This window comes from Bombyx mori, chromosome 2 (genome assembly GCF_030269925.1).
Source record: "Bombyx mori chromosome 2, ASM3026992v2".
In the NCBI taxonomy this organism is placed as follows: domain Eukaryota; kingdom Metazoa; phylum Arthropoda; class Insecta; order Lepidoptera; family Bombycidae; genus Bombyx; species Bombyx mori.
Window position 1 is genome coordinate 7766398 of NC_085108.1, and position 23036 is coordinate 7789433.

Here is a 23036-nt window from a genome sequence, read left to right on the forward strand (position 1 = left end):
ATTATTTTGCTGTGCATTTAGCATTGATTTTTATATTTCAAGTTAAAGCTTTTGTTAAGGATTTTCTTTTCAAAAATCCTTTAGCAGTTTATTTCTTTATTACAAGAAGAACCAACAGCCAAATAACATAGTATAATAATATAACAAATAATAGAAACAAAAAGCCAATTAAATGTCCAGACCCAATATAAACACATTAAAACACTAGAGAAACAAAGAAATAAAAAACAATCAGCAAGCAAGAAACAACATAAGCAAAGGAGGATCACACCAGACTAATTTAAATGAGCACTTCTATATAAATGTCACAAATTTATAAAAAACAGTTTTAAATTTCTGCAAAATATGTGAAAATACACTTAGCACTAAAAGGGTTAAAGTTTAATGGCGAACGTATCTTTTTTTTTTTAAGGTACTTTATGACCTGGTAACTAAGACTTTTAGGTCATGTCTTATTTTAATTTATATTCTTATTTATATAAAAAAATTATAATATGGAGTGAAATGAAATGAATATGATTAATTTGAGACATTATCAACTGGGATGAAATTAAATGAAATGAGATGAGATGAGATGGGATGAAATATAATCTCAGTAAAATGTTAGTCGTTTACTGAGATTTTTTCAGTGGACTTTTTGGAGGATCCCGAGAAGTTACGTCTAGCACACATCTGTGCATTTTAACACATATTAAACAGTTAATAAACCACCGATTATTACACATTTAAACCTAAAGAAACACTAAATAGACAAAATAAAACAAATCTTACAACTTCACCCCTAGCGTTCCCGCCAAAAAGTCGCACGCATCTTATCAAGTAGACCTCACACAGACTTGACGAATGGTTAATCTTTCATTAGTTGCATTAGTAACAGAGACGTACAATATGCGCCCGGATTAAGAGCAATGGAGCCAATTTAAGACGGTCGACACGACACGATAAAATGTGGTCACGATATCGGACATCACGTGTAGAGATGCAGATGAAGATCAAGGATATTAGATATTAAATTGGTTTGTTCGTTTGCTCATCAGACGATACAGCCACCCCCAGCTGCTATTACAACCCCATTTTCACTTTACATCCAAACTGTAATTTCAATCAAATATAATCTAACACAACTTTTTTTACCGGTGGTAGGATCTCTTGTGAGTCCGCGCAGGTAGGTACCACCACCCCGCCTATTTCTGCCGTAAAGCAGTAATGCGTTTCGGTTTGAAGGGTGGGGCCAGCCGCTGTAACTACACTGAGACTTTAGAACCTCTCAAAGTGGGTGGCGGCATTTACGTCGTAGATGTCTATGGGCTCCAGTAACTACTTAACACCAGGTGGGCTGTGAGCTCGTCCATCGATCTAAGCAATAATAAAAAAAAGCGGAACCACACGATGCCAAAAGGACAAATCGTGTCGTCCGTCGTTTGCGTCGTATCGTGTCGTGTGAACGCTCCCGAACACGCTTCACGTGCCCAATTCACATGCACGCCATATACACACGTAATAAATAATCACATACCTGTTCAAGCCTATTGTTCGGTGGTCTGGTGTAGAACTGCTCCGACTCCCGCTCCGGACTGGACTCGCACGACCTCTGCCGTCTGTACTGACTGTACGTTTCTTGCTGAAACCAAATCGTATCAATGCTGGTCGGAAGAGTGGACTCGGGTAAGTGCCTACATCCTGCCTTAAGAGGATACCGTAATCCTGAGATAAGTCTCAATAACATAGCTGCTGAACAGGTATGATGGTAATGTGAGGAGGGAGCGTCCTAAAAATACCCGAATGGACTAAGTAATAGAGGACATGCGAGGGCAGGGTGTGAGTGCTGATGATAGGACTCAATGGAAAAGAGGATAAGCTGCACTGACCTCTCACAGTGAACTAAAGACAACAAAGTGGTAACTGCTAATCCATTTTTTTTTCTATGGAAGCGTAAGCAGGCGAGTAGGTCAGCTTACGGGGCTCAAACTGGGAGCGTTGCTAACACTGGCCTTAACAAGAGCAGTGCTTCGCAGAATCTACCACTGGCTCGGAAACGCGACCCACTGAGAAGATTCGGCGAGAAACTCAGCGGGCCGACTGTCTATGGGTTAAATTACTCGTCACAAGCGACGAGTTCGACGAGGACGGTGACGGTGCTTGTGGTACCTAAAAGCACCGTTAGTGGATCGGGAGGATCCGTAATGACGTGCTTAGTGTTGAAAATACGCCATCCTACCAGACCTTAACATACCAGTCTTATTCCTCAAATTTGGTCTGAAGGTGCCTTGAGCGTTCGACCCTGGTATTCTTAAAGTCCACAGTCGAAAGTAACCATTGACCATCAGTTGCAGTGAAAACCACATCTATTTTTACGCCTTTTTAAATAAAAAGGATTATTTACCGGTTGGGGGTAGCCTTCGTCGTCAGAGTCCGGGATGTGGGCCCCGCGGCGCATCGCCTCCTGGACCTGCAATGGTTAACTTCGCGTGATGAAGATGAACGAGATGATGAATTGACTGACAAACAAAGGTTTTTTTTTCTACCTAAGCTGATAGCTTTGAGAGGCTATTTCAGCGGAACCTTAACTAGTAGGTGAGCTCACGGGGCTCAAACCTGACGACGTTGCTAACACGAACCCTAACAATAGCCGTGCTTCGCAGAATCTATCACCGGATCGGAAACGCGACCCACTGAGAAGATCCGGCGAAAAACTCAGTGGGCTGTGTCTGAGGGTTAATTTATTCTTCGAGCCCTTCGTCGCAAGCGACGGGTTCGACAAAAACGGTGACCGGTACTTGAGGTACCTAAAAGCATCGTTAGTGGATAGGTAGGATCCGAAATGACGTGTTTGGGGCGACGACGACTGCTTTCCATTCTTTCCGCAGGATCGGGAATGTAGTTACCGGCGGTCACGATGAGAGGGTTCTCGTGTCATGCCGCTTTATAGAAGTGCAAACAAAGGCTCACAAGGCTAATGTATTAAGTTCTGGTCCTAAGCTGCGTAGGAATTGTTTCGAGGCGGTTCAGTCGTAGGGACCGAGTTCAGAATACGTCCATAATACTGCGACTTCAAGGCCCATTTTGGAATGGTCCGCCTCCCGAAGAGTCCGTCTGCTTCTCCGTAGAAATAGGGGTGTGGTACCTACCCATGCGGACTCGCCACCAATATACCATACACCACACGAAAATAGTTGAGTAATTGTAGTATACATGTATGTAAATATATGTGAACTGTCCTGAAATGTTCGTAGCCGCAATGGTTTTAAATGGTAGTATTGTGAACCCTCAAGGGTAGGTCCCGCCCGTAAAGGCCGCGCGGCGCGCTACCAGCACTCTAGCGCGCTGCCAAGGAGTAATAGAGCGACCGGTTGTCGGTGTATCGCGTCCCGACCCAGCAGACTGGTTCTGGTCCAGCGGGGTATTCCGGGACACCAGCGGCACCGTCTGAGCGGCCTGACGTACTGCCGTACCGAGACGGCCGACGTTTCAAAGCCTTCGATTCGCCTCGAAGACTCCGTCCTTGGGTCCTTGGGGTGAGCCGCGCTGTCTAGTTATAGTGTTGACCGTGGTAATCCCCCTACCTCATCCGGGTTCTGACCTCGGAGGGGATCGGACGCTTGGGCGAAGAGTGCAGGGGAGTCGTTTAGTGGGTGGACCCTAAAATTCCTTGGGCCCGCGGTCTGCTCCCAACACCTCGCAGATCATTGAGTCCCACATACCCTGCGCGCCCCCTAGACGCGGGGATCTCGTAGGAGGTTCGGCACCCGGCCCGAAAAAAAAAAAAGGTCCCGCCCCCGTACCTGTTATTGTCGAAAAGTAAAGCAGTCCCGTTTGACGGGTTTATTGAGAGTTAGAGAACTCATATCATGGCTACTTCGTTGTACATGATCTCCGGCTACCACTTCTACGAAAGTCAGCCGAGTGGTTTGCAAACACCGACACGACCTGCTCGCTCCAGTCGGTATAACGGATACCCTGACGAACGCGACGAGGACAATCCACGAAAAAGCGGTACAACACACAAAGCCTTCCAATCATTATTTCGTGTAGCCTCAAAACGCCGAACCTAAGTGGCGTTGGCTACTCCTCGCTGGTCCTCACCTCGTCCGGTTGTACTGGCACATTGTCTAGCTTCTCCAAGTTCGGCAGGTTCCTCAGCACCGTCATTCTGTACCTGGAATGAAAGATATAAACGCTAGTTGCAAACGTTATCCGTTAAGGCATACCGAATCATTACCCACCCATTCAATTTTTTTTTTTTAAGGGATTTTATGACCTGGTAACTGAGACCTTTAAGTCATGTCTTATTTTAATTTATATTCATATTTTTATGAAAAATGATATTATGGAGTGAAATGAAATGAAGACGAATAATTTGAGACATTAATCAGCTGGGATGAAATTAAATGAAATGAAATGGGATGAAATATAATCTCAGTAAAATGGTGGTCATTTACTAAAAATTTTTCAGTGGACTTTTTGGAGGATCCCGAGAAGTTACGTCCAGCGGCTTTGTTTCATTTTTCCACATTTGTGCACTTTCACAGATATCAAACAGTTAATAAACCACCATTATTACACATATAAGAAGCCTGAAGTCTGAAGAAACACTAAATAGACAAAATAAAACAAAATCACACTTCACTCCTCGCGTTCCCGCCAAAAAGTACCCATTCAAACTATTACAAAATCTTCGACTACCCACATTCTAAGTTTATCGTCAGGGTTCACTCAAACCTACCATTCTCCAGTGTTGTTTTATCAGAAACACAAACAAGTGATAAATCTTCTCTCAACGCAACCATTACGTGTGGCATTCGGGACCAGATTAAACAACACGTCATATATTAGTGCAGAACGGTGGGTACATACTATGATGATGTCATTTGTGGCTAACGTAACACCAAAAGCAGCTTGACGTAACGAAAATATTAGATTATAAATGGTAATCGAAACTTTATTCCCCAAACGCTACTGCAAAGGTCCTCATCAAGATTATTAGGTAAATGAAATTGATGGACATTTTTTTTTATTGCCTTTGTAGGCAGACGAGCATACGGCCCACCTGATGGTAAGTGGTCACCATCGCTCATGGACGTCAGCGATGCCAGAGGCAGAGCCAAGCCGCTGCCTACCATTAAGTACTCTCCGCAAGCCTCGTTTGAAGAAGGACATGTCATAGCGCTCGGAAAACACCGTGGAGGGGAGCTCATTCCAAATTCCATTTTTCTTCGTGTATTATGTTTTACCAAAAGATATCATTCGGAATCATTACAGTTTTTTTTTCTGATGCTCACACAGTCATGATTTAAAGATCATTATAATCTTAATTACCATTTACATTGCTCTGTTATTGCAATCCAATTATCGTCATTACATATTCATGCTTCATAGAAGCGTATTTCCACTTACTCGGGATGTTGCGTGCAGGGGTTCTCGTCCAGCCAGAGGTTGGTCAGGTCCGGTAAATGCCTCAGATGACGGATTTCGTTCAGCTCCCTGATCTCGTTTTTCCTGATGTAAAGCTCCCGGAGACGCCGGCAGCCCGCGAAATCGCCCAGCGTCCTGATTTTGTTGATACTGGAACCAGATATTTTCGGATCCTTGTAATACGTACATAAAGACATTACTTGGAGCCCTGTTTCTTTTTTTTTATTGCTTATTTGGGTGGACGAGCTCACAGCCCACCTGATGTTAAGTGGTTACTGGAGCCTATAGACATCTACAACGTAAATTCTCAGTATAGTTACAACGGCTGCCCCACCCTTCAAACCGAAATGCATTACTGCTTCACGACAGAAATAGGCAGGGTGATGGTACCTACCCGTGCGGACAAACAAGAGATCCTACCACCAGAACGACGTTACTGATATCGATTACCTTTTTTTTATTGCATTGATTGAACAGGCAAGGTATGTGGAAGAAGGCCCAGAGGCTGAAATCCAATGCCCTGGTCGAATTAGATACGATCTCCTTTAAACACTTCGGTCCACGATGCCGTCCACGCAGCTGAGATCCGGAAGATCCGTAATGACGTGTTTAGGGCGACGTCGACTGTTTACCATTCTGTCCACAAGATCATAAAGCAATACAGAATCAACTACGCAGAACTACTGCGATCTGTGTATTTATTTCCGGGCTCTTGGAAGCGAAGTCTACAACTGAGATGGTTCTCTTTACTTACTATCCACCATACATAGAGGCAGAATTACCCGGGGAGGTGGGCGGGGGTCAAAGAACATACAAATTTGAAAATTAACAAATGAACGCTATTGGTCAATAGTCGCCGGCGTTACGGACACGTTATTGGTCAACGCGACCGCTCCACGCTCTGATTGGTCGCGTCCTTGCGCCTTCCGGTTTTGCGGTGGTCCGTTGAACGTTTTGAATTAATACCATTTCATTCTTTGCAGCACAATGAGAGTGACGAATTAGTTTTCTTTGTCTTCTGTGAAAATCGAAAGTGATATTGGAGAAGGTGACACTATGTCTTTGTCGCGTTATAATGCGAATCCACAGAAATACCGTCCTAAAACACATCTACATAGCATCCGAAGATTTGCAACAGAATTTAAACGAAATACTAATAATATATTAATCTACTACGCCATGCGAACGTGCGATAATTGCGATAAATGTTAAGGACAAACGTTTAATTTTACCCTTAACTAGACAATGACCGGTTTATTTTTGATAACGCCATCTTGTTGTGTCTTTAAAGCGGTTAGTTGCCCTCAATTAAGAAAAATAGTATTATTATTCACCAATAGATGTCGGGAAGAGTTGATTATTGAAAACACGAATAAAACAACATTTTCTGAAAATCAATCGTAGCGTAATCGATTTATCGCCCCCGAAATCCCCTGTATACTAAATTGTATGAAAATCGTTGGAGCCTTTTCCGAGATTCAGATTATATACATATATATTAATATACAAGATTTGCTCGTTTAATGGTATAAGATAATCACCACCAAACACTGCTAAAAAAGACAATAATGGTACCCACACAAATCAGTATCCTCCTTAGACTAGCAGCTAATAGGTAATGGGGAAAAAAAGTGGTTACCATACATCTGGCATAAGCTGTGTTAAAGAACTGAAACTTTGCGGTAGGCAGCGGCTTGGCTCTGCCACTGGCATTGCTGAAGTACATGGGCAACGGTAACCACTCAACATCAGGTGGGCCGTATGCTCGTCTGCCTACAAGGGCAATAAAAAAAAAAACTTAGAAGTCAAGGTCTCAAGGTAGATAATGGCTTCCAAGTTATTGAGCGACCGGAATAGCCAACCAGTCACTAGCACTCCATTGCCTGGTTAGGGACCGGTTGTCCTCTGTTTCTCAGGGGTCTTTAATCGGTAATCGAGTCACCAACATTTATCGCCTCGCCGTCGGTAGGCATCCTAGGGGTGTCGCCGCGAGTCTGGTTGTGGTGTTGACAGCGGGAACCCCCTAACCTGACCGGGCCCTGACTGCGAGTGGAGAGTGGAGATTTTTTACCGGCGGTAGGACCTCTTGTGAGTCCACGCGGGTGGGTACCACCGCCCTGCCTATTTCTTCCGTGAAGCAGTAATGCGTTTCGGTTTGAAGGGCGGGGCAGCCGTTGTAACCATACTGAGTCCTTAGAACTTATATCTCAAGGTGGGTGGCGCATTTACGTAGTAGATGTCTATGGGCTCCGGTAACCACTTAACACCAGGTGGGCTGTGAGCTCGTCCACCCATCTAAGCAATAAATAAAAAGGTCGGATGCCAGGTGAGAGAGTGCAAGGGGAGTCGCTTGTTGGGTAGGAGTCACCAACATAACACTTACGCTAAGGACTCACCTTAAAGCGAGGACTTCTACGTTTGGCATCCTTCGCAGCAAGGTCACGTCGCCCAGCTCCGCGCCCCTGCAACAATAACCATTTGTTTTTTGTTAAATGAACACGGAACATCAAACGACTACCTAGACAAAAGATAACCACAACGTAAGACAGCTTTATATACTTCCAGATTCTTTAGATCCTAGTTATTTTTGGGCTGACAGACACATCATAACAAAATATATGTTTCAGAGGGCAGCTGGATAGTCTCGATTTCAATTGCCCCCTTTTATTTAATTACATAAATATACGAAAACAATTAAGTACATTACTGAAACAAATATGAAATAAAGTGTAATATTAAATGGTAAAAAAAGATCCGACTGCAAATGACCTACATAATATCTCTATAGTAAAAATATATCACAGTAATTAATTTTTATTTTTGTTTTATTTATTGGATACCAACATGTAAAACATCAGCACGGAACATTGCATGAAAATTTTACATTATTACAATTATTTACTACCAAATACGCTACATAACTAAAAAGCTCATTGAGCAAGGTTGTATAGACTTCTCGTCCAAAGCTGTCAACAGTGCCAGCAAATACGTCCAGAGAATACTTGCTATGCAAATTATATATGATATACATACATATGACTTTAATGTTAGTAACATGACGCAGGCTTGGTTGTGACCAATGGGGTAGGGATCTTAACTCGCACCCGGGGAACGATACACTTATTAGCATAACAAGCGGCCCGCTCCGGCTCCGCTCGGGTCTTTAACAAAAATGTCAACGATATTTGACGTTGTTTTATTTTTTAAAACAAAAGAACACTTATTGCGGCATAACTATAATAGTTAACATAATCATATGCTGTCACGACACTTTTTGTAAATAATAATGTGTTCTACAAAGTCGTAGTACATTATTTTATTCTATCATGAATAATTTTCGCAGGGCACGGAATGTAAAGAATATTTCAGGTAATTTTTTTACACCTTGGGCTACATTATTGGAGTTTTAGTAATCATCACCATTTTTTTTTCAAAAAAGAATATAGGCTATGTCACTCGGGTATAGTGTAGCTTCCAAACAGTGAAAGAATTTTTCAAATCGGTTCAGTAGTTTCGGAGCCTATTCAAGACAAACAAACAAACAAATCTTTCCTCTTAATAATATTGGTATAGAAGTATAAATAATATTGTCCAGAAATCAATTATAAATTCTATTCAATTATATTTATTTTAATTCAATTATATTAATTCAATTATAAATATAATAAAAATAAAAATTATTCTGCAACTTCTTGTTTTGTGTACTATTTGGCGCCCCTTTGTGAGTAGCGCCCAGGATTTGATGCCCTCCCTTGCCCCCCGTCGCTACGCCAACGGCTGTGGTCCTGTCATCGCCGACGTCTGAACAGTAACCATTAACCCTCTTTATAACAGGATACGATTTTTTTTATTTTATACATTCATCATTTTTTTTTTATTTTAGACAGCAAATGAACAGACAATGCAAGGTCGCTCTGATCGATCTCCAATTGAATTGTCTACGTGATCGCACATCCGGATCAGCCACAGTGTATATTAATTACTAAATTCATTTTTAAACTTCCACCCACCTCTAATCAAACGACCACCAGAGACCTATGCATAACAACCTGAACCCACCCTAAGACGGGAGATTAAAACCTCAACTGAACTAAAATTATCTGTCTCATCCTTCATACGGAGCAATGATGAACTGGCCGATAGTATTAGGTGCCTTTTTTTTATTTATTGCTTAAATGGATGGACGAGCTCACAGCCCACCTGGTGTTCAGTGGTTACTGGAGCCCATGGACATTTACAACGTACATGCGCCACCCACCTTAAGATATAAGTTCTAAGGTTTTAGTATAGTTACTAACACCAGTAAATCGCTTTAATTATTGCAGTGCAAACCCTCTCAACATGGAGGCATTTAGCCTACTGTGTCACGCTGGCTAGACGGGTTGGTACAGGGTTTAATTTCGAGTTTTCCTTCTTTTGCACTATATGTCTTGTGCATATTCCCATAGTCCGTTCTTACGACTCCCTGAGATAGTATAGGGGTGGTGACACATTGTATTCTTACTCCGTCACCACACGGAGAACCGGAAGAACGAACCGGCCACACTGGAGATCACTTGGAGAGGCCTATGTTCAGCAGTCGACAGGCTGAGATGAAACCCTCTTATCGTGCCCCCCATTAATTACATATCGGGGCAACACAAAGCCACCATCACCCGATACATGTCATATTGGACACCGCGGAAATTACTCTCGATTCTTTTAGGACCCTCAAGCACCGGTCAGAGTCCTCGTTGAACTCATCGATTACGAAGAAGAGTTCGACGAGCCAACTAACCTATAGACACAGCCCACCGAGTCTCTCGTCGGATCTTCTCAGTGGGTCGCGATCCGGTGGTAGATTCAGCGAAGCACTGCTCTTGCTGTGTGTGTGTTTTAGCAAAATATCTTAGGTTGAGCCCGTGAGCTCACCTTATTGTATGTACGTATTTTCTTTCATGATGTGATGTTAATAGTACACCGCAACATACCTGCTGTATCTTTATCTGTCCAGAATTTCGGTTATTTAAACGGTTGCCTGGAAGAGATCGCTTTTAGCGATGACAGCCAATTTTTTTTTTTTTTTCCGCTTAAATGTGTGGACGAGGTCACAGCCCACCTGGTGTTAAGTGGTTACCGGCGCCCATAGACATCTATAACGTAAATGCGCCACACACCTTGAGATATAGTTCTAAGGTCTCAGTATAGTTACAACGGCTGCCCCACCCTTCGAACCGAAACGCATTACTGCTTCACGGCAGAAATAGGCAGGGCGGGGGTACCTACCCGTGCGGACTCACAAGAGGTCCTACCACCACTAATTACGCAAATTATAATTTTTGCGGGTTTGATTTTTATTACACGATGTTATTCCTTCACCGTGGAAGTCAATCGTGAACATTTGTTAAGTACGTATTTCATTAGAAAAATTGGTACCCGCCTGCGGGATTCGAACACCGGTGCATCGCTAGATACGAATGCACCGGACGTCTTATCCCTAAGGCCACGACGACTTCAAAAGAGATCAAGAGATCGGTTTTTGCGATAAGACCGCCTATTGTACAAACATATCTGCTTGTTGACTGTTTTCTGGTGTTAATTGTGTTTTGGTGTGCAATAAAGTATGTTCTCTCTCTCTCACCTACCGGGCGCAGCTAAGATAGCCCAGGCTACCAGCAAATAAGTAAGGAAATAAAGAAGCAGTGTGACCGCGCTGACGGACCGTACCTACCGACACCACATCAACTGTGTCGCCCGCAGACATTTATTACGTGCGGTCACGTCGATATGTTATGTCACACGCGGCCGTAACAATAACAGTGACAGCCCGACTAAACCTACATTGAATATGGGTTTTTATATTTTTATCCGACTTCAAAGAAAAGAAGGTTGTTTTTTATGTTCATGTATTTTTATGTTAAACTGGTTATTTTTTAATTTGACAGTTCGTGTTTGTCTCGTGTTCCCCTTGAAATTTTATCAAAAACTGAGTGGTAGTTTTTAATTATACTTAATAATGCAGATATATTTGAGTGACTTAAACTACACAGTGACAATGTTCTCAGCTCATTTCGGTTTATTTTTTATTGCTTAGCTGGGTGGACGAACTCACAGCCCACCTGGTGTTAAGTGGCTACCGTAGCCCATAGACATCTACAACGTAAATGCGCCACCCACCTTGAGATCTAAGATCTCAGTATAGTTACAACGGCTGCCCCGCCCTTCAAACCGAAAAGCATTACTGCTTCACGGCAGAAATAGGCAGAGTGGTGGTACCTACCCGTGCGGACTCACAAGACGTCCTACCACTAGTAAAGTAAGTTTTTTTTTTAATACATTTTTGTTGTATTGTTAGTACATCTGTCTGTTCACTGGGATAAGTGAGAGAGACCAACATCAGTTTCCCTAATGTATGGTACATACCGCACGACAAGGAGTGAAAAATAAATTTATAATAATCAAATTTCACATCAATCTTTGTAATAAATCTTTTTGTTAAAATTATTACACGAAAAAAGTACACGTGGATGTCATTGGGTCAGCGTTTCTCAAACTTTCTAGTCACTAGATTAAAAATTAAGAAGACACTCAAAGTGCGGGTAGGGTCTGCTTATTCTCGTTTCCGACCTGGATAATATCTAAATCAAACGCAAGTACTAAATATTTTACTTTATTGCGACTTGACTGTGGCCCTAGCTTTGAGGACGTCTATAATCGACAGTAACCACTTACCATCAAGTGGGTCGTAAGCTCGTCTATCTACAAAGACATTAAAAAAGAATCTATGTGCATATTTAACTTTAAGGTAAATATTATTAGCGCGATACAGGACATTCCGAAATGAATGCTTCCATCATCATCATTATCCTGCCCTTCTCCCAGTCATCTGGGGTCGGCGCAACGTGTTTTCTCCTTCCATACTCTTCTATCATATACCATTTCTTCGCTCAAGAGAGCGCAATAAGAGGGGAGTCTTACCCATATCGTCTTTCACGCAATCCATCCATTTCTTCTTAGGTCTACCTCTTCCTCTATATCCTTCCGCATTCATAGTTAACACTCTCTTAACAACCTCATTTTCATTTCGTCTCGTTAAATGTCCATACCATCCCAAACGCGCACTCCTCAGCTTCTCTGTCACAGATGACACTTTCAGACTTCCTCTAACATATTGATTCCGTATTCTATAGTGTTTAGAGATAGTAGGGTGAGTATTCATTTGCATTTTACTTTCACGTGTCATCAGCATTCGCTTATTGTTGGAATGTTCGATATTATTTATAGAAATCGTACAACACGTGTTCGCGACCAATCTAGGAATAGCATCGTGTAAAACTGAAACAAACCGGCAAATTTTAAACGTTATTATAACTGACGTTGGGACGTACTGTTTTTTTATTATTTTTTATTAGCGACCCGCCCTCGCTTCGCTTCGGAAACTGTAATTTATTATTGATTTCTCCACTATTTAATGGATGTTATTATACATATAAACCTTCCTCTTTAATCACGCTATCTATTAAAAAAACCGCATCAAAATCCGTTGCGTAGTTTTAAAGATTTAAGCATACATAGAGATATAGGGACAGAGAAAGCGACTTTGTTTTATACTATGTAATGATTTTCCTTTTTATAGCATCCTATTCGATAGTAAGAAGCTATTTCAGCTACGCTAGGACGGGTAAATGAGCTCACGGGCTCAACCTGAGAGAATTTGCTAACACTAGCCCTAGCAAGAGCAATGCTTCGCGGAATCTACCACCGGATCGGAATCGCGACCCACTGACAAGATCCGGCGAGAAACTCAGTAGGCTGTGTCTATGGGTCGGTTCGCTCGTCGAGCTCTTCATCGTAATAAACGAGCTCAACGAGGACGGTGACCGGTGCTTGAGGGGCCTATAAACCACCAAGAGTGAATCCGGTACGTTGCCGCGTCGCGATCGGATAAGAGCGTACTGTGAGCTCGCTTAGGTTACACCGTCAGATTATTTAGACCACAAAGTATTTATATTCTCAATAGTTGCGTGTAACGAAAATTTATATATGAGTCGTCTATTATCAAAGGTGGCAATCTGTGCATTTGGACAAAAAAATGTTATTGATATGTCAATACAGATTGATTTGAATATAATCGTCTCCTTCAAAGAATACGGTTCAAAACCTGCATTAAATAAAGGTTAATACTTAACCTGTTATTTATCTAAGATGTCGTTCAGAAGAGTTTTGTGACTGCCAATGGAATACAAAGTCAATAATTCGTTTTTCTGATTTACCAATAATTGTCCAAAAGTCACATTGCCGGCTTTGATAATAGTCGACTCATATATCGGATTAAGAATAAATAAAAACAAAACAAAATCGTTGGATGAAAGGCGATTGCATGCAGCAGAGATGCGAATGTTGTGATAGATGTGTGAAGTAACGAGAATGGATAGAATACGGAATGAATATGTTAGAGGAAGTCTGAACGTGGCACCTATGACAGAGAAGCCGAGATGTGCGCGTTTGGGATGGTATGGACGTGTGATGAGACGAAATGAAAATAAGGTTGGTGAGAGAATGTTAACCATGAATGTGGAAGGATATAGAGGAAGAGGTAGACCTAGGAAGAAATGGATGGATTGCGTGAAAGACTATATGTGTAAGAGGGAGTGAGCGAAGAAACGGTATATGATAGAAGAGTATGGAAGGAGAAAACATGTTGCGCCGACCCCAGGTGACTGGGAGAAGGGCAGGATAATGATGATGAAAATCGTTGGCATAGCAAAAAAATTTAGCCCACAGGAAACTGTAGTCACTCCCTAATTAGACATGTCCGGAATAGTCTACTCAAACCAATACAATACAGTGTGCTTAGCACTAGTTTTTTAACTTCTCAATCGCGTTAATGTTAACTCAAATTTGTATGAAGTTGGAACAGCGCCCCTAGCGGCAAAAGTAGGTAGATCGAGAAGATAAAAACTGGCACTAAGCACACTGGTCAATGAGTTATGGTCGCACGGAAACCTTTACGTAAATCTAAGTGACTTTCATCATAATATTAAAAATGATACATTCAGCTGGAGCCACTGCGGTCATCCACAGTGCGTTTCCAGAGGTCTTTTTTGCCACGTACCATCCGGCTATGGAATGAGCTCCCCTCCACGGTGTTTCCCGAGCGCTATGACATGTCCGTCTTCAAACAAGGCTTGTGGAGAGTATTAAACGGTAGGCAGCGGCTTGGCTCTGCCCCTAGCATTGCTGATGTCCATGGGCGACGGTAACCACTCACCATCAGATGGGCCATATGCTCGTCTGCCTACAAGGGCAATAAAAATATATATTCACGGATGAAAAATACTACTATTAAAAGTGAGACCTTAGAACTCATGTCTCAAGGTGGGTGGCAGAACTTACGTCGTAAATATCTATGGGCTCCGGTAACTACTTAACAACAGGTGGGCCGTGAGCTCGTCCACCCAATTGAGCAATAAAAAAATAAAAATAAAAATAGAAAACCGCTATTTTTGAATTCCGAAATTAAAAACTAAACAAATTAAAACAATCCGCCACGGTACTAACAAATTTAATAATAGGTACAATTTAAAATGTTTAGTGGCCGCTGTCCACCCACTAACACAGAAACACGAGCAATAACAATCAAGTATTAGGTATAAATTTATTAAAATTGAGCTTTATTCGAGTAAGCATGAGGTTCAAATACAATTATCTTTTGTATGATTATATTACATTATGGTTTTGAATGGATAATACAACGATCTAAATTCAAAATTTTTCAACAATGCTAGTGGACTCTAATTAGGATAGTTGACATTATTCCTAGAACAATACGGCTTTTTTTTTAATTAATAGCACGATAAGACACTGAGTGGAACGCGCAAAATTCTATTTTTGTTTAAAATAAAAGGAAAATCAGAAGTTTGCATGAACGTAATGGTCTCTTTCCTATATCACATTAGGTTCAATATAGTTATTAGTTTAATGGCACATACGACAAAACGTTTCTGTTATGTTTATTAGGATTATATTAAAACTTCAATTTTTGTCATTTGGGCCCGATCACTGAATACTATATAGGTCTATGCCCAAAACAGACGGCCGAACTGACGTGACAATGACATTTGGTGCGCTAAACATGGCGGATTTTCGGCCTCATTAGACATTTACGTATATTTATGTTTCATTTCATGTACGCACTGAAATACTGTTATATTGTTTTCCTGCGAGTTAAAGTGCTGAGTAAAAACGAGATAGATATATGTTTATGTGTGTGCCTTCAAAATGGGTGCTATTTATATAAGCAATTGTACGTATAGAACAATATGTCGTGTCCCTACTATATAGGTCTATGGGCCGATAGAACCTTGCAGGCAATCTGTCAAAATAGTTGAGTGACATTTAAGAGAAAGAAAATTGCCGCCAAAACGCCGCCATGTTTTTTTGTTTCTTTTTTAATTGTTTTTTTAAAATTGTTTTTACCGATATGCTTATCTTTATATAATATATGCGATGATCAGTCAATTAGTTTATTAAGTAACAACCGCTCGTCATTATGCAAAGGCGAAAACTTTCATTTTCTATCTCAAGAACATTTAGAAAACCGGTTCCATCTAAAGTCAGACGAAAGCTAACACAAAAGACTTACTTTCTATCGGACAGAGAGCTTTTGCTGTGTCTAATTTAATTTATTTTTTTAATACAAATCCAAAATTCTCGACGATTACAAAGTTGTTTGTGTCTAAACCAGTGATTCTCAACCTTTTTTTTGTTGCGGCACATATTTAACGATTTCAAAATTTGGCGGCACACAAAAAAAAAAGAAAAATTATTTACTTACTACAACACACTGCATAAATAGTTTATCAAAAAAATTTAATATACGAAATAAACTAAAATATACTATAATTTTTTTTTTGTGGATTTCAATATTTGTTCATGTTTAAAATATTTTTCTTTTCAAATGATAATTTTATAATATTAACATTATTATATATTCGCAAAATTTGGAGGCACACTTTTGAAATTTGGCGGCACACAAAAGTGCGGCGGAACAGTGGTTGAGAATCACTGGTCTAAACACTCTACATACAATAGTAATGTCCTCTAATGTAGTAATCGAAAAGTGACATTACGTATCGGGGTCAAGTTTGAGAAAATTGAATGTTGCGCAAACTACATACGGTCTGATTTACGACAAATGTTCGACAAGATTTACGACTATTCAATTTATTGGTATCATCATTGTAATAAATTTTTTTACGTGTTATGCCCTAAGATCAGTCACTGTCACTTTTGTAGTAGTAGTAGTTCAATTTTCTAATTGGAAAGGCAAAGATATACCAAACAGCCTAATCTTTTGTATATTCTTTTTTTTATGAAAAATGATATGGAGAGAAATGAAATGAAGTTGATTAATTTGAAAACCTAATTAATTGTTTTTTTTATAAGCAACAAATGGATAATAAATGGGATGAGTGGTCGAGCTCACAGCCCACCTGGTGTTAAGTGGTTACTGGAGCCCATAGACATCTACAACGTAAATGCGCCACCCCTCTTGAGATATAAGTTCTAAGGTCTCAGCATAGTTACAACGGCTGCCCGACCCCTCAAACCGAAACGCGTTACTGCTTCACGGCAGAAATAAGCAGGATGGTGGTACCTACCCGTGCGGACTCAGAAGAGGTCCTACCACCAGTAAAAAAGTCACTGGACTTTTTGGAAGATCCCGAGAAGCTACGGCCAGCGGCATTGTTTACTCTTCCCATATTTGTGCACTTTCACAGATAATATTAATAAACCACCGATTTTTACACATTTAAACCTGAAGAAACACTAAATAGACAAAATGAAACACTTCACTCCTCGCGTTCCCGCCAAAAGTCCTGTCATGTTTGTATTATTATTTTTTTCACTTTTTGGCGGGAACGCGAGGAGCGAAGTGAAGTTTGTGATGTTTCAAACAGGAGAATCCGACGGGTTTGTTCATTGGAGACAGGGAATGAACTAAAGCAGAATGATATAACGTAAACCAGCGATTTTTAAAACTATTCATTTGTCTGTTTTTAAATTATTAATTCGAAATGAACTATCCGTTTTCTATGCAAATAATAGAAAGAAAAAAAACGTATTCAATAAAAATAACATCAAAAAATGAGTCAAAAGCCCCACCTTGTGGCTCGTTGCGATATATATATGGAGATTTGACCAGAGGAGGGTTGACGTCTGGCCTGAAAACTCATGCCAAATCCCTATACGGTATGCCAAGAGGGTCACGCTAAGCCGTCCCCACGTAATAAGGGATAAGGGCAATAAGAAAATTACGAAGAAACGAACTGGCCGTCTAATAAGTTTTCGCGCAAGGAAACAGTTTGAACCTTGGGATATAGGCCACCTTTGTCATACGACTGAGCTAATAACAAAAAACACGCATTTATAGACAACCATTGCCAAGATATCCGAAACTAATGAAACGCAATCTCAACATGAACCCGTCGTGACGTATACGTAAGGTCAAACTCCACTGTTTTAACGTTAAGAATGAGACCACTCAAAACGCTAATATGGTGACATTTAAAGAATCGCCATTCGTAATATTGATCGCGTTTAGTGAAGAAAAACCTCTTGTGAGTCCGCGCGGGTAGGTACCACCACCCTGCCTATTTCTGCCGTGAAGCAGTAATGCGTTTCGGTTTGAAGGGTGGGGTAGCCGTTGTAACTATACTAAGATCTTAGAACTTATATCTCAAGGTGGGTGGCGCATTTACGTTATAGATGTCCATGGGCTCCAGTAACCACTTAACATCAGGTGGGCTGTGAGCTCGTCCACCCATCTAAGCAATAAAAAATAAAAAATAATTTAAAATGTTTCTTAGACGGAATCACGTGTCCGTCATTCAGTGAAGAGAGTTGTTCAGTTTTGCATAGTGATAATAAGACTGTTTAAAATATTGATTTTTAAAAAGAGATTAAGGGGTATCAATTGAATGGGCTTGAAAACTCAATAAAGTCTTTTATTGTTAATTCATCTTTAAATATATATTTCATCTGTGCGTGTGTTTGTCACTGAGTTCCTCCTAAACGGCTGAACCGATTTGAATGTTTTTTTTTTTGTGTGCGTTTAGTGGCACTCTGGATGGTTTAGATTAAAAAATCAGCCCGGCCGTAATTTGTCTTTCCTAGAAATAATTTATATAGCAAAACAACGTTTGCCGGGCCAGCCAATATCATTATATAGTTATATCTATAAAACAACAAACCATATTTTTAGCTATAAGGACATTCCAAAGAACTCTCCGAGTACTCAGGAGCGAATCCTCGCGCGAATATTGAAGTAACAAAGGACATTCTCAGAGACAGCATTGTACAGCAAAATCACGACCGCTACGAAATCACGGCACACCCTTTTTTATGATGAAGGATTACTGGTGGCCCGGAGGCCTTTCCAGTTTCACCAGGACAGATGGGCGGGCAAAGGCTCAGCTAGGAGGGGTGGGATTTGCTAACAGCTACCCGAGCGCCTCCGAAGGAGACCTAACAGCTCAAGAGCAGCTGCTTCGCGTATGAATCTACTACCGGATCGGAAACGCGACCCGCTGAAAAGATCCGGCGAGAAACTCAGCGAGCTGATTCATGGGTTAGGTTGCACGGCGAACTCTTTGTCGAGTTCGACGAGTACGGTTACCGGGGTCCCTAAGCCTGCTCCTAGTGTTAGAGCTGAAGGCGTCTAATGCAAAGGTTATTGGATCTGATGGACCCGTAAGGACGTGTCTAGGGCCCTCCAATTCTACAGATGCCTCCCTCGATAGTCGAGTGCTTGGCGACAACCGTACCAGTTAGCCTGTATTCGACGCCCGGTCTGTGTCGGTTTTCTCGCTAAAATTATTTGGTATCCAATTCAATTCAATCCAAATGATTTACTTGCCAGAGACATAGTACATAAATAATGGTGCCTTTTATAAAATTAATTGATGATTACCGGCATGTCAATTCATAAATTATAGTCAGAAAGAATTTAATTACATTCATAATCTATTAAAATCATACAATAATAGATCTAATCAAATACATGTTAATATCATTTAAAAATTCACCAAATCATAATCCTCCTCCTTCAGTCGATCGCTCATTGCTGAGCATCGTGATGCGCCCGCTTGTGACCTTTTTTTGTAATTTGTAGCCACTTATGTCGGTCAGTGGCACAGTGAAGTGCGTGGCTCAGTCTCATGTCCAGATACTCAGACACTTGGTCACTCCATCTTTTTCGGCTACGACCTCTGGATCGTCTTCCATACACTTTACCCGTCACTATGAGTCTCTCCAGGTTGTCAGAGGGTTTTCTTGCTATATGACCAAAGTATTGGAGCACTCTATATAGACATTTGGTGGATAGCCTCTGGTCAACTTTTAGCTCGTTGAGGATGGAAGCGTTCGTCCGGAAAGCCGTCCAAGGGATGCGCAACATGCGCCGCCAGCACCACATCTCAAACGCGTCTATGCGTCGCCTGTCAGACTCTTTCAAGATCCAAGTCTCAGCCCCATACAAAAAGATTAAGAAAACAAGCGTCTCAGCAATTTGCACTTTCGTCTTCTTGAGTATGTTTCGATCTCTCCATATTTTGTTTAGCTGGCTCATAGCGGATTTGGCCATTCCGATGCGTCGGCTTATTTCGGTTTCCGATCCAAATCATAATAACATTTCCTTAAAAAAACTCATAGTTTTTGAATTTATGGTAGATTCTTTGCTTGCATGTTCCCATGACAGGCGTAATAAATCCCCTTCGGCATTCACGAAATCCGACCTTAAGGTATAACATATACATAATATATTCGTAAATTAAGAGATTCGGCGCGGTCAAATACACCAGCGCGCTGAAATCATTCACCTCAGATATCTGAGTTTCGCTCGACTGAATTATTGGCTTTGAACCAAGTTTTAGGTTCGTTGTGTATGATGACCCACTTCAAACACTAGTTGTGTCCAACGGATACTATTTGTGGACAGCGAGAAGAGACAGTGGCCCGATACAGTTACCTTCCAATAGATTCGACGTGCGAACGAACGTATGAGCATCGTAAAAACAAGGCATTGTCTAAAATCTACAATATCTACAATTATAAGTGGTCCTTTAGACCACTCGCAGACTCATCTATAGAAGACGGAGCTAACGTGCTCAGATATCCGTTGGACACCAAATTCAACGGTAGGCAGCTGCTTGGCTCTGCCCCTGGCATTGCTGAAATCCATGGGCGACAGTAACCACTCATCATCAGGTGGGCCGAAAACTAGTCTGCCTTTTTTTTTATTGCTTAGTTGGGTGGACGAGCTCACAGCCCACCCGGTGTTAAGTGGTTACTGGAGCCCATAGACATCTACAACGTAAATGTGCCACCCACCTTGAGATATAAGTTCTAAGGTCTCACTCAGTATAGTTACAACGGCTGCCCTGCCTTTCAGATCGAAATGCTTACAACTGTTTGTTGCAAAAATTACTGTTTCACGGCAGAAATAGGCAGGGCGGTGGTACCTACCCGCGCGGACTCATAAGACGTCCTTCCACCTACGTTTGTATTGAATAGGCTCCGAAACCACTGAACCGATTTAAAAATTTATTTCGCTGTTGGAAAGCTACGCTATCCCCGGGTGACATAGGCTATATTTATTACATTTAAAAAAAAAATAGGGATCCTTACTGAAACTCCAATAATGTAACCCAAAGTGTAAAAAAATTACCTAAAATTCTTTACATCGCGTGCGCTACTTCCTAAGCGAAGCCGGGGCGGGCCGCTAGTTATCTATAAGCCTAGAACGACATCTACATAAACAACCCTCTCATCGTGGCCGCCGGTAACTACATTCCCGATCCTGCGGACAGAATGGAAAGCTGTCGACGTCGCCCAAAACACGTCATCTCGGATCCTCCCGATCCACTAACGGTGCTTTTAGGTACTTCAAGCACCGGTCACCGTTATCGTCGAACCCGTCGCTTGCGACGAAGGGCTCGACGAGTAAATTAACTCTCAGACACAGCCCACTGAGTTTCTCGCCGGATCTTCTCAGTGGGTCGCGTTTCCGATCCGGTGGTAGATTCTGCGAAGCACGGCTCTTGCTAGGGTTCGTGTTAGCAACATCGTCAGGTTTGAGCCCCGTGAGCTCACCTACTAAAGTTAGGGTTACGCTGACATAGCCGCTAGGGCTATCAGCTTAGGTAGGAAAAAAAAAATACATAAACACACGTTCGCCTTCCATCACAAATATTATATCGATTGCGTATTCTTGTCTGTATTGAGTACGAGTCACGGTCGCGAGACTCACGACTTATCGTCAGCTGCAAAATTTCTCAACATTATCAATAAAACCAGAGCTTTCGCTTGCAACCTTTAAAATTGACACGTAAATAATAAATCGATAGATACTAAGGTAAAGAGAGGCCGTACCAGAAAAACTTGGCGTCGCTCAGTAGAGCAGGAACTGGGGGTCTTGAACGTGACGTGGGAGGAGTTAGAACAGCCCAAGACTGAAAGAAATGGAAGAATTCGAGTCCAGCCCTATATCCCAGCAGAGGGTAATAGGTAAGAAAGAAGAAGAAGAAGATACTAAGCTGCCACAAACTTATGTGAAGGCGTACGTCTTTGAATATATCTGACATGAAAAATCTTTGAAACGCACGTCTATACTAATATTACAAAGTTGAAGAGTTTGTTTGAACGCGCTAATCTCAGTAACTACTGGTCCGATTTGAAAAATTATTTCAGTGTTAGATAGCTCATTTATTGAGGAAGGCTATAGGTTATAATATAAAGTCACGCTAAGACCAAGACAAGCGAAGTACCAATAAAGAATGTTTCAAAATCGGGGTTTTTTTCCCTTTTAAATGGCTCCTTAACATTATATTATTCAAACATATTTTCACTTTCTACGTAAATGAAGAGGCGGGTAAAATTTAGATTTATGCCAAAGTAACTATTCCACGCAGACGAAGTCGCGGGCAAAAGCCAGTTTTTTACAAACCTCTAAACTAGCCCACCGACTATGAGAATTACCTCAATTCTTCAATTTTATTCCACAACAGCCGGCTCTGACTGCTTCGCAAAAGAAGACTGTTAGAATACTGGTACCAACCTATCCAGGGTCGCATTTCGTTCATCACTGGTCACATTGCTTTGTCTCTAAGCAAAAAAATAACCAAACCCAAGCATCAGCCCGCTGAGCTTCTCGCCGGATCTTTTCAGCGAGTCGCGATTCCGATGCGGTAGTAGATTCATTCGCGAAGCAACTGCTCTTGAGTTGTTAGGTCTCCTTCGGAGGCGCTCGGGCAGATGTTAGCAAATCCCACCCCTCCTGGCTGAGTCTCTACTTGCCCACCTGTTCTGGTGAAACTGGTGTGGGGATGCTTAAACGACAAAGGGAAGATCTTCCACCGAGCGGGTGACATTGCTCGGTAGACCGACGGTCCGAATGTCGTTGTTTGGAACTTGTATATATGCGAGCTTATCTTGAAAATATCGTAAGCGAGATTCAGGCATCTGTCAATTATCTTGCGTTGTATGATGGCTACCGCCACACTGGAAAGGCCTCCGGGCCACCAGTAATCTTTCAATCATACAAAGAAGGAAAAAACATCCCTGTGCCTAACTTCACCTTAAAT

The 23036-nt window shown here is 41.5% G+C and overlaps 1 protein-coding gene across 2 annotated transcripts in view; it reads right to left on the minus strand.

The window, feature by feature from the left end:
• Nucleotides 1–23036, minus strand: part of LOC101736762 (uncharacterized protein F09G8.5) — a 49513-nt gene that overhangs the window by 7650 nt on the left and 18827 nt on the right. For both annotated transcript variants that reach the window (XM_038015546.2, XM_012690882.4), the window contains exons 2-6: nucleotides 7809–7874; nucleotides 5395–5562; nucleotides 4084–4156; nucleotides 2384–2449; nucleotides 1517–1621 (exon numbers count right to left, since the gene is read on the minus strand). In XM_038015546.2, the coding sequence (XP_037871474.1) occupies nucleotides 1517–1621; nucleotides 2384–2449; nucleotides 4084–4156; nucleotides 5395–5562; nucleotides 7809–7874 (478 nt within the window). The remainder of the gene's footprint in view (nucleotides 1–1516; nucleotides 1622–2383; nucleotides 2450–4083; nucleotides 4157–5394; nucleotides 5563–7808; nucleotides 7875–23036) is intronic.